The sequence below is a fragment of the Rhipicephalus microplus genome, chromosome 9, assembly GCF_043290135.1.
Source record: "Rhipicephalus microplus isolate Deutch F79 chromosome 9, USDA_Rmic, whole genome shotgun sequence".
Classification (NCBI taxonomy): Eukaryota; Metazoa; Arthropoda; class Arachnida; order Ixodida; family Ixodidae; genus Rhipicephalus; species Rhipicephalus microplus.
The window spans coordinates 44,350,689-44,363,503 of record NC_134708.1 but is presented as its reverse complement, the minus strand read 5'-3'; the positions used below and the strand labels follow the sequence as shown (position 1 = coordinate 44,363,503).

At 48.7% G+C, this 12,815-nt stretch overlaps 1 protein-coding gene across 2 annotated transcripts in view; it reads right to left on the bottom strand.

Annotated features, from left to right (window-relative positions):
* Window positions 1-439: 439 nt before the first annotated feature.
* Window positions 440-12,815, bottom strand: part of LOC119185255 (uncharacterized) — a 49,768-nt gene continuing 37,392 nt past the window's right edge. The window contains exon 2 of one of the 2 annotated variants that reach the window (XM_075874393.1): window positions 440-2,288. In XM_075874393.1, the coding sequence (XP_075730508.1) occupies window positions 1,546-2,288 (743 nt within the window). In that variant the 3' untranslated portion in view covers window positions 440-1,545. The remainder of the gene's footprint in view (window positions 2,289-12,815) is intronic. The other variant, XM_075874394.1, reaches the window with a different exon arrangement.

The window sequence follows — 12,815 nt, the reverse complement described above, 5'->3', positions numbered from 1 at the left end:
ACTACCCAAAAGATAATTATTAATGCCCTAGTGGGTATCAAGCAAGTGTGCTTGCAGTAGTTACCCAATGAGTGTTTTAAGAAGGCTCTGCAAGGCAGCTCTTCTGGCTTTCGCTGTGACTGAGCTGTGCCTTCCGTGCAGGCCTGGCGTTTTTTTGTTCGCATAACTTTTTTGCTGTTAAATTTCATTATCACTTCTCGATACGCATGCTTTATACCTACTTACGTTTGCAGGAGTACATTTCTTTGTCTTCATGTCTCTAGGCATTTCATAATAACTTTGAAAATGTCTTTTTATCTCTGTAAATATAAAGAGATAACAAAAGAACACAGGAAGCTTGATTCTGTCAACACTCTATAGCATTCTTGTGTATGCCAATTTACACTCCTGTAATCACACTCGATCATCCTAACAGGCCTAGTTCAAGCAAAAACACAGATACAAATTTCAATTATGTTTATTTGTACGATAAACTTATACAAAGAATTATAAAGGAGAGTCTGGTTACATACAGCAGACTAACAAATGGTCATTGGTTATTTCACAGAAAAAGTAACTAAATTTATGTATGCTAGATGTACTGAGCAATACTAAACAAAACTCTGCGGTCCACATTCAATGCGAGCCTAACATTCAACTTCTTCGCTCGTGTTGAAAGTAACCACGACAGAAGCCACTGAAAGCAACATACTAAAGAAAACTCAAACAGCGAGGAATTCCAAAACCTTCCCAGCAAGTGGAAATCAACAGCAACAACAGAACTTCAATCAACTAAAGCTCACGAAAAAACGGCTGCATTCCCCTGATTTTTAGGACACCTTGTTTGCACGACGGTGGGACCTGTCGCAAATTGAATGCTCTCAGAGTGAAAAGTACGGACTGCAGTTGCCACAGATAAAGGGGTGTTACCCAATATGGGTGTGTGCATGTAATCTTTGGGGCTCTTCCCTCAAACAGGATGGATTGCAATAGAAACAGAAAAAAGAGATGCTCTTTTGTTGAATCTGTGTAAACTTATTAACATCAGTAACATAAGGATACGTAACCATTATTCATGTAAACAAACACTGTTGCTTTTTGCACCTCCAGCTCATCTACAGAACTTCTCCCCGAAGTCTGGCTCATTCCGGTCTTATGGGCAGACCCTGACATTAGCGGACTCTGCTTATAAATCTCTTTTCAACATTCGATTGCTCCAAGAAATTGGTGCCATTCGACAGAGTGACTTGAAGATTGATGCCAGTTTCCTACCCTCAACTAACGGTTACACTATTACCTGAACAAACCCTGCCATCCAATTCCACCCATCCCTCTTAGAAGAAAGCCTGTAGGTCCCTTACTTTTATAGTAGCGCTGTTACCTTGAAAAGGATGTGCTGCAATGAATATCAGAAATGTGGAAAAACAACATTTTGCAAGAAACTCTATTTTTCTGGCATCTAAAACCCATTTCATTTCCAAGGACATTACATTGCCTTATCAAGCCGTAGACTATTAAACCTCCACTGTCCCCACACACACAAAAAAAAATACATGCCACTCACAATTAAGTCATCATCTTTTCATGGCAATGAAGCATGTGATCTCCGAGTTCCTTTTTCCGGGTAAAGGATTCAGGGCACAAGACACAGGAAAACGGTCGCTCTTTGGAATGGACTGCCATGTGCCGAGCTAGCGTGGCTTTACCACGAAAGAATGCACTGCATTGGTCACAAGAAAAACCATGCTGTCCTGAGTGGGTGCGCATGTGCCTAACAAGATGCGACCTCTGCGAAAACGACGCGTGGCATTGGTCACACGAAAAGGGACGCTCCCCCGTATGAGTGCGCATGTGGTCCTTAAAGGCCGTTTTAAACGAAAAGGTTGCATTGCATTGTGGACAGGAATAGGGACGTTCTCCTGTGTGCGTGCGCAAGTGGGTCTTGAGGGCTTCTCTGAACGTAAAGGAGGCATTGCAGTGAATACAGGAATAGGGACGTTCTCCAGTGTGGGTGCGCATGTGAGCCTTGAGGACCCCGCTGACTGAAAAGGATGCATTGCAGTGAATACAAGAATAGGGACGTTCTCCAGTGTGGGTGCGCAAATGAGTCACCAGCTTGCAGTTCTCAGGAAATGCAGCTGGACACAAGTGGCACCGGAATGGCTGCTCGCCTGTGTGGGTGCGAAGATGCCTCGTGATATGTGCCTTTTTTTTGGTCATATAGCTGCACTCAGGGCAGGAATGCAGTTTCACTGGCACTGACACCCATGACGGGGAATGGTTCGGAGATGTCTCCAACGATGAGGAATCTGCAACGTCATGGAAAAAAATGGGAAGGCAATGCTTACCAAGTGTCACAGACTATGCGAAAAGGGACTATATGACTTCATATGACTATTTCAGGGGTCCAGCACCGCAACCAAATGAATTAAAATATGCGTATACGTGTACTTGAGCAGTCATATGCACCTCTCTTGGCTAGTCTATTCTGGGAACTGGACACCACCCCAGCTTCTTTTGAGCAATGTCGCTGACATTATTTTTCCCTCAAACGCTGCGATGAAGTTATAAAAACAAGTTTTACTGAAAGGGTGATACAATGAATGCGACAGCAAGTAGGGCTGGAAGTCAACTCTATCAAATCCGATATCACGTAACTCTACAAAACAACCGAGCCAAGGATGCTCTTCGTACAGTCCCTTCGCATTGAGAGTGTAGCACGTAAAGCGTGCAGAGGGTTCACAAGCCATTCCCGCTGATGCCTGCTTTGAATGTGACTTTAGAATGGAGGTTCACGACTGCTGCTAGAGCGATCGCAGCTTTATACCGAAACTACAATCGTTTCAATGAAACAAAAAAGACTACGTTTTATCCACGTTTTTGGGCACAACGTTTGATGGTTTTCGCATCTTGCAGTGGAATTCTGGCGCTGTGGTGCAGTACAAAACTGAGAAAGCAAGTTTGGCATAGCAGGGGTAATTCGGCACAGGATGGCGCAGGTAAAGAAGTTTAACGCACAATGGCGCAGCTGTTCCACCCCTGCTATTTAACTATATGGCAAAAGCCAAAGGCCATTAAGAAATATCGTCCATTTAAATTCTGATACTCTTGGCCTACCCACAGATGTTACAATGAGCCTACCTATAATGTTTCTGAAATAGTAACAGTGCACCGACCTATGCTTCTCAGAAGTTTTCACATCACTGCACATAAATACCTCGACACATGCATGATAACACCTGCCACCACCTCATACAAATTTGATTTGGAAGCTATTGAGCTTCGAAAGTTTTCCATCATCTGAGCTGCTGCAATAAGCATAGACTATTAACAAAACGGCACAGTTTCCTTGCACAGAAGAATCAGTGCAATGGAAGACAGCAAAAGCGTCACTTCAAATTTGAACAAACGAGGTGACTTAATATGAAACAAATTGCAAAATACAAACCAAGAAAAAAGCATTAGCAATAAAAAAAAGAAAAATCAATTTTAACTTCACTTCCTCATTTGATATCCTAGCTTCGCTTCAGTTGTCCCGTCAACCACGCCACGACTTATGTCATAGTACTCCTTGTTGAAGGTGTTACTGATCATAATGATCAATTAATATTGAGCATAATGGTTGCACCCTTGTAATTTGTGTGCACTTGAACTGCCTACTCACTGTGCAATTCACATGCTGCAATACTTCCAACAATTATACACATTTTCCACACAATATTACACATGCCATATAACAAAAGTATAGGATTCTTTTTTTAGACTTTTTTTAAGCTCTGGCATGGCTTTGTGGTAGAACGTCTGCTTGTCCCACAGAAGGCCTGGGTTCGATTGTGGCTCAGATCTATGATTTTCATTCTATTGTTGATTTTCAATGGATGCAATAATGATTGCTAATATTTGTCATGCATTCATTACAATTTTTGGCTAACAATGATGCGAGTGCAGACATTAAAATTTAGATAAAACAAGCTATTTAATGCTATTATGTTAACACTAATGGTAACTTTTTACTTTTCAACCAGCTAATAAATAAGCCACTTAAATTAATATAAATCTGCAGCCACTCTATTTTATTGCAACACAAACCTCACTACTCTGAACGGAAATCACAGCTATATGTATCAACCAAACTTGGAAAGCCGTATTCAGATGCCTAAATTATTAATGTACATTTAACTAAAAAATGTGCCGATTAAATTAGAGTAACACATGCATTTTAGGCATCACAGTATTCATGTTATGGCATATCAAGTTCATCTTGTGGTACGAAAAAACTACGAAAAAATTGGTTTACATTATGATGGAAAAGGTAACAGTGAGAAATGGTAACATGTTTCGGAATGTTACAATTAAGGACAATTCACAAATGATAGTGTTGATTGGTAAATAGCATGATAAAAATAAATGGTTTGTGCACAGTAATTTCAATATTGTGTAAATTTGAAAGCACACCAAAAAAGCACAGCACTTCAGAGGGCAAGGTTCGCACAAAGCAATCAGGATCTCCACAAAAAACATAATTCAAAGTAATTAGTAACGTATGTGTGAAATCAATGTGCCACTAAATAGTGTTACAGTAACAAATAAACAAGATTGTTTTTTTAAACTTTACCTCCACAAACATTTTCACTTTCAAAAAGATACATTATTATTGAAACAACAAGCCAATTTCTGTTGATTATAAATAAATCTATTCTCTTAAAATTTTCAAGAGACCAAAACAGCAAGAAGGGAAAATATAATTTTCCGAAACTGAAGATCACCAATCTGCCGAGGCTGCAACCAGTAAATACTGCCATATCATCGTCACGATCTTGAGTTCATGACAAATAATACTAACACCAAAAAGAGGAGATTCATTTAAAAAAAAGAAACTGGAAATATTCAATTTGGCGATTTCCAAAGCATACAGCTTTTTGGATGCTTCGTAGGACCAAAGGACCCATCTGCAACAGCACAGGTATAACTGTTAAAGCCAGAACACACACATACACATTCACTTATATATACTTCTACCTATTGCATAAGCTAGTCTTTCACACATGAAATTACATGTCATCACCTGAAGTTCTCCCTGTCGTTACAACAGAACTATTTCCTTAATACCGAAACTAAATAAATGTCTCAAATCTAATTGAAAGAAAAAAATGGTACACGGGACTTGTTTCTTCTTTAGACACAATACAAAGTAAAGCATAGGGGATGTTATGTGTAGTAATCGAGGAACAAATGGAAATTTAGTCGCGTGTTCCTTCAATGTGATGTAGAACAGCACAAATTATATGAGTGAACGTGGCCATCACTACTATATAATGGAGAGAGCAGACCTAGTGATGTGTCAACTACACTCTGTAATTTCGGCAGAGGAGTGCTTGAGTTAGTCAATAAAACTGCCTCATTTTTGCGGATGCGCAGTTATCAAACCTGTTGACACAACAATGTCAATAAGAGAATAATATGGTATTTCCTCCAACCACAATATATCAAGACATGCTGTTTGCACTTCATCAGCGTTCTTGACAAAAAAATATACAGTAAAAGCTTGTCAATTCGAACTTGGTTAATTCAAACTTACAGTTAATTTAAACTTGACGCCCTAGTCCAGGCACAGTTGTGTATTTCTATGGGAGAAACTCCCGATAATTCGATCATGTTGGTTTCCACGATGGTCAATTCAAACCGGGAGTTCTCAGTTTTCATTGCTTCAAGCGAAAGTCGCCCTATAGTGATCACAGTATGTTGCAAAACTAAACCAAATTAAATTGACTACAGTTGCTAAACAACAGAACAGCATTTCTTAGCAGACGAGATTTTGGACGCTGCGCTGAAGCTCCAGGACAAAATATTGACGCGTGTCTACATGTGGACGATAACGATGATGGGGCATTTATTTAGTGGGCACGAAGTAGTGGGCCTCTAGCTTCTCTCGAGGCCGAAGAAGACGATCTTGTGGCTCAGCTGTTGAGGACACGCTGATTTCGTCATCCCAAGGTGTATCTGTGTTTTATTCGCGAAGTACCACGACACTGGTGGAGGTGCTGGGCTGCAACCCTGTCTGATGCTCCACACGCCCGCTGGGAGCCGCTCATTGAGTCCAGACGCTTTGTCACCTGTAGAAACACCGGTGCATCGCTCCAGTCGACAATTGCGAGGCCTCGTGCCAGAGCTGACTCACTCGCTGGAACCTGCTAGGCACCGCACACCTCAACTAATGGCCAACGCAAGCCCACAACAGGTGCCCCAAGGCAGCTTTCCGACGCACCCATCTCAGGTAACCCTCTTTCAACCCCTCGTTCCTGATCGCTTTAGTGGCGGTGCCCACGAAGACGTTCACGACTGGCTTGACCACTACGAGCATGTTGCCAAGGTAAATCAGTGGTCGGAACAGGAAAAGCTTTCAAGCGCCTATTTATACCTTTACGATGATGCTCGTACTTGGTATGAGAATAGAGAAGGCAATCTGTCAGCTTGGCCCGACTTTCGACAGAAGTTTGTCGATACCTTCGCCAATATCGATAGAAGGGACCGTGCGCAGCAGTTATTGGAGCTACGGGTTCAAAAACCCAACGAAATCGTTGCAATGTTTGCCGAGGACATGACTCGTCTTTTTCAACGAGCTAACCTGCACATGACCGAAGATAAAAAGTTGAGTTACCTCATGCGCGGTGTCAAGGAACAGCTTTTTGCCGGGCTACTGCGCAACCCTCCAAGTACCGTGGTTGACTTCATTAAGGAGGCTACGACTGTCGAGCGAGCCCTTCATCAACGCTGCAGGCAATATGACCGCATGTCCTGCAATGTCCCAATCAATGCTATCGCCATGACGTCTGAGAGTCAGAGCTGCTTGCGAGACTTGATTAGGGAGATAGTTCCCGAGGAACTGCAGAAGTTGCGGAATCTGGTTGCTGAAAATCCCATCGCGTCGATCGCTGAAGTCGTACGCGACGAAATCCACCAAGCGTTGTCTACGGCTAGTCCTGATGCTCAGCAGCGTCCTATGAGCTACGCTGCCGCTCTACGACGTCCACCACCCGCTATGCCGACGCTGTACCACCAGGTGCCGATGGCCCCTTCGTATCCGCCGCAAGAGCAGACACTGCATCAACCACCCACGCTACAGCCATACAACCAGCCGTCCACAGCCACCCCATGGGCATCGACATGTCCACCGACCCAGAAAACAGATGCATGGCGCACAGTGGACAGACGTCCACTATGCTTTCACTGCGGAGGTGCAGGACATATTGCCCGTCATTGCTGGCATCGAGGTGATTCCCGTCCTCATCGACCTTGGTTTGATGGTCGACGTGCCAACGACAAATACACTCCGCGCCGTGACGACACCTTTTTCTATGGAACCCGTTTTCACTTTGAGGACGGGTCTACCACTGCAGAGAAGGCAATGCCTGCTCACCCTCCTGGTCCGAGACGTCGATCCCGCTCTCCGTACCCCGCGCGTTCGCCTTTGTCGCACCGCCGCACCTTCGCGGACCTTAATACAAGAAGGTCACCTAGCCCGCGCCGGGAAAACTGAGAGCGGCGACCTCCGGGGGCAAGTTTGCAGGCCATAAAGATGACGACAAGAAGCCCCCACAGCACGGCGTCATACAGCCGATAAGCCGTGAAAACGATGAAATTGTGACTGCTGACCTTAGTGTCCTTCTTGACGGCCAGAAAGTAACAGCTTTAGTCGACACTGGTGCCGACTTCTCCATTATCAGTCAGGACCTCGCCGACAGCCTCAGAAAAGTGAAGACGCCGTGGATGTGCCCTCATATAAGAACAGCAGGAGGCCAGTTATTAATGCCCTCGGGAAGATGTACCGCAAGAATTGACATCGGAGGTTCTCCTTTCAATGCGTCGTTCGTCGTTATTGCCGCATGCTGCAGAGACGTAATTCTAGGCATGGACTTTTTACGGGAATATGGTGCCGTCATCAACATACCAGAGAGCTTGATTACGTTTTGCAAAGTTCAGGCTTGCCCAATTCTCCAGAGGCGCGACCAAACCAACTGCGTCTTACTGATGACGATGTGGTTCTCCCTCCGAGGTCATGCATGCTTGTTTCTGTGGCCGCCGCTGCTCAGTTTGACGCTGAAGGAGTTGCAGACCGAATAAGCTCGCTGCTCTTCACCCACGGTATTTCTGTCGCACGAGGTATCGTCAGAGTTGCTGCTGGACGCACGGACTTGCTGCTGACCAATTTTAGTGCTGAGCGCCGGCACCTTCCTAAAGGCACGGCTGTCGCTTACTTCGATGATGTCGTAGATGCCGAAGGCTGCTTGGCGGTAGTCGACGAGTCGCTAAATCTTGATTCAGCGCCTGTTCTGGACGTTAGCATTACATTACCGAAAGACGACCGACGCAGACTCCTTGAGCTACTGGCCAAATTTCAAGACTGCTTTTCGACAACATCAAAAGTTGACCGAACGCCTCTAACCAGGCATTGAATAATTACCGAGGAAACGGCGAGACCTATTCACCAGAAGCCTTATCGCGTGGCTCCAAAAGAACGTGAAGGGATACAACAGCAGGTAGACAGAATGCTTGAAGATGACGTCATTCAGCCTTCACAGAGCCCCTGGGCGTCACCTGTAGTTCTCGTTAAGAAAAAGGACGGCAGCCTGCGCTTCTGTGTGGATTACCGGAAGCTAAATCAGGTAACCAAGAAAGACGACGTTGAAGCCTGAGAAGTGCCACTTTTGCTACGAAGAGCTGCAATTTCTTGGTCATGTCGTCAGCCATGCTGGTGTTCGTCCCGATCCTGAAAAAATCGCAGCCGTAGAACAGTTCCCTATGCCGACCGATAAAAAGGCTATCAGACGCTCTCTCAGCCTCTGCGCATATTATCGCCGATTTATCGCGGACTTCACACGCATGCTACTTCACACTCAAGCTACTTTATTGCCCTACCCCTCGATGCAACCAAGGGCTTGCGTCCACTAAGACGAAATCCCGCCGACGCTCATGTTTCAGCGTGTCCCCTTCAAAAAAAAAAAAAACTATGGACCATCTCCCCAAAGGGAACCCTGATGTGATGTGAATCAGCAGTGGTGCGCACGGCGTTGACCCGGTTGAAACGGAGGAAGAACGGTTTGAAGCAAAACTCTGTATACGTTTACTGGAGTAAACGTTTGTTTCAAAGGCAAACACACGGGAGGAGGGACGTGTTGAAGACGCTTGCGCTTGGCTTCTTCGGCTAGCGCATTGTTGGCGTTGTTTGCGCACAACCTCTATTCTCGAACACGTTCGGCGTTCTTGACTCGCACCTCGTCGGTGTCATTGGTCTTCCACTGCCGACGCTTGCATTTGGCTTGCCAGGCTTGCGCCTCGTCGGTGTTTCAGGCCCGACATCGTCATTCGTGAATGCGATCGGCTTTGCTAACCCGCAACGTCAGCGACAGCCGAGAAAGGTACGTGCACACTAGCGGGAAGCATGTCCCGGTGCCATCCCGCCCATTGGCGTGATCTTGCGGCAAGCAGCGGCGCCGCGAGACCACAGCCAGGCTAGACAACAACGCGCCTACCCGTGGCTTCTTCTTGCCGACAGATGGAGAGAGGTGGCACGCGTCAGAAGATGATGCTGACATGGTGATTAGAAGAGGAAGAAGGCGCCTAATTTCTGCAGCCCGGTTGGAAGCATGGCACAGTACCTGCGGGGAAGGGGAATGGGAGAAAACTGGATAGAAGAAAAAAAAGTTAGATAAGCAACGGCGCAGACGTCTTCAGCCCGAACAGCAGTCTGGAAGCAAGGATAGGGTGGCAAGCGTCCCTTTCTCAGCGGTAGGTTGCGATTCCTGTCTCGTCCGGGAACTTCAAGAGGCTGCGGAGTGCTAGTAGACGGGGACGATATGGGAAGAGCAGCTGCTCAAGGGTAGTGGCAGGAAGGCCATGTCTCTGGTAGGCCGGAGTGACCCTCGAGTGTTCCTGTGCCAAGGCAGGGCAGGTACAGAGGAGGTGCTCGAAGGTCTCGGAGTTGCCACAGCCGCTGCAGGCTGGGGAGGCACAGCATCTCTTGAGGTAGCAGCGGGCCACAGTCTACACGCATCTGGTCTGCAGCCGCAGCAGGTCAGCTCGTTCCCTCCTGGTAAGGCTTGCTTCAGGAAAATGCCCGGGTCCTCGCCCGCTGGCCACCCTTTCGTTCGGGTGGAACGAGGCGAGGAGCTCCTTGATGCGAGCTTGCGTGTAACCCCTGGCCCACAGCCTCGGTGATGGGGGTGCCCGGCTGGTGTGCTGCCTTGGCCAGCGTGTCCGCATTCTCGTTGCCAGCTATGCCCACGTGAGGGCAGCCAGTGGAAGGAGACAGACATCCCGGTTTCCGCAAGGGCCCGGTACTTGGATGCCAGAAGACTCCCCATGAGCCCTGCACGACGGTGGTTAGCCAGTCTCTGGAAAGCTGCCTTGCTGTCGCACAGAACTGCAACCGGCTCTGCAGGGGTGTCCTCGACCAGTAGGTCCGCCGCCAGGTGTAGTCCCCCGCTCCGCAGCCATCGTGCTCGTCGGGAAGGGTAGTCAGCACTACCTCCTGACGACTCAGGATGGGATGACGCAGGCAGCCGCCACTGTACCGCGTGGCATGACGGATTCGTCGGTGAAGACCTGGAGCTGGCTTGCCAGTTGCTCCTGGAGCTTGGAGACGACGGCCTGTTACAGTGCTGCAGCAGGCGTTCGGGGCAAAGTTGCCTCGTCAAAGGACAAGTGGACTTCAAGCGGCCCGTGATGAGGCGGTGGAGGAGCCACCGGGACTGGCAGATCGCGGACCACTCTGGTAGTAGAGTGCACAGAGACCGCCCATTTATGATCTCGGCTGGTTGGATGTCGCTCCAGGAGGGCACTGCCGTCGGTGGCACGGTGAAGGCGGTCAACATGCCCCAGCGCACGCTGGATGATGTGCAGGGACAGGGGCCCCTCTCTGGCATCAACCAGGTTCGCTGCCATGGGGGAGTACTTGGGGAGCCCCAGGATGGCCTTCACTGCTCTCCTGTGATGTCCCTCCAGGTCAAGTCTCCTGGCAGGTGTTTAGCCATTAGTAGGAAGAAGTACAGCAATACTGAGGACGCAGAGGCCTGGTTGAGCCGTAGAGCCAGCTTGGTGGAGCAGCTGCTTCACGTAGTGTCATGCTGCCACCAGCAAATGAATCAGCAGGGCTTTGGTCTTGGTCGCGAAGACCTTGAGTCCGATGCCCCTCAGGTAGGCGATCATCGCGTCCAGGGCCGCCTGCAGTAATCTCCTGATGGCTGGAATGAACCCCTCAGTCCACGGGCCGAGAGTGCCACGCCATTGTCGTAGACAGAGCAGCTGGCCAGAAACCTGGTGCCAGTCGGAAGAGAAGCTGCGAGTCCTGCCATCACCAGGTTGAACAAGAAGGGGCACAGCACAGAACCCTGAGGTACGCCTGCAGTGATATCCCTGGGTTGGCTAGTCTCTTTTCTGACTCGAACCCGGAAGGTCCTGCCAGAAAAGGAAGGCGGTGATGAAGCTGCGGAGGCACTCGTCGACGCCAAGTGGGTCCAGGGCCGTCTCGACGACCTCGTGTGAGAGACCGTCAAAGGCGCTCTCCACGTCTAGCAGGAGCAGCAGGGCAGGGTCACTGCAGCTCTTGGCATCCTTGAGAGTGGCGAAGACGTCGGAGGTGGAGTCAGCTGTGCACCGGTGGCGTCCAAAGCCTGTAAGTTGTTATGGGAAGAATTCGAGCTGGTCAGCGATCCACTCGAGTCGCTCTAAAGCAACTTTCTTCATCACCTTGCAGGGTGCAGAGGTGAGAGACTGGCCTGTACAAAGAGAGGGCCATGGCTTTTTTCTGGGGCTTCACAATCTGGGCGATGACAGCAGTCCGCCAGGACTCCAGTAGGACCCATCTGCTCCAGACGTTGTTGTAGTACTCCAGCAGGTGCTGGCGGCCAACTCCGTCCAGGTTACGGAGCATATGGAAAGTAATGCCATCAGCTCCGTTGAGCACTTCGTCGCATTGATCCTTCAAGGGCTGCCTCGAGTTCATGAATCCTGATGGCTTCGCAACACAGTTCTTGTACTTGCGCGGCTGTCCACCCGGGATAGTCGCAAGCGGTGGGGCACTACAGGACAGCAGGAAGTGGTGCAGCAGGCAGCTGGGCAATGTCCATCACAGCAAACTGGTCGGCGAGCTGTTCTGCCATGCGACAGCATGGATGGAAAGGTGGATGGCCAGGGACATCACTTGTTTGAAGAGCCGTGGCACCATCAGCAGGCACCAGGCCGTGGTCCCGTCCTGCGATTGGTCAATGGAGATGCAGATGCCCATCCAACCCTGGTTCCTGCGTTGTCGAGCATGGCATCTGTAGACGCGTCGACCTTCCAGAACACTGCTCAGAGCTACGGTTGAGCCTTCTTCATAGCCTGGCATTCTGCCCGCCTCCGCGCTGCACTCAAGGCTAGGTGTTGGATGTCTGGAACAGGCTGCCCCCGCTGTGCCTTGACAATGATGGTTGCAGCCCGGGCACCGTCACCCACTAGTTGCATGAGGTATTGTCACTTGTGTCCTGCCTGAACAGCTGATGGTATACCCGCCAGTCTACCACACGGTACTCTTGGTCTCTGGGGGGCCTTGCCTCGGAATGGGGTCAGTAGTACGGGCAGGTGGTCCGAACCCCAGGTGTCCGAAAACGACGATCAGGTGTACCAGCAACCCTCCGTGGCCAGGCTGAAGTCGACGACTGTGCTGGTGGCATTGGCTCCGCGACAAAGGCAGATGATGGCCCCAGCATTCAAACAGGATCACCAGGCCAAGTTGCAGCAGGATGTTGCGCACCTCTCGGACTCGTAAGTCGGTCTTGCGGCCACCCCAGGCTGTATGG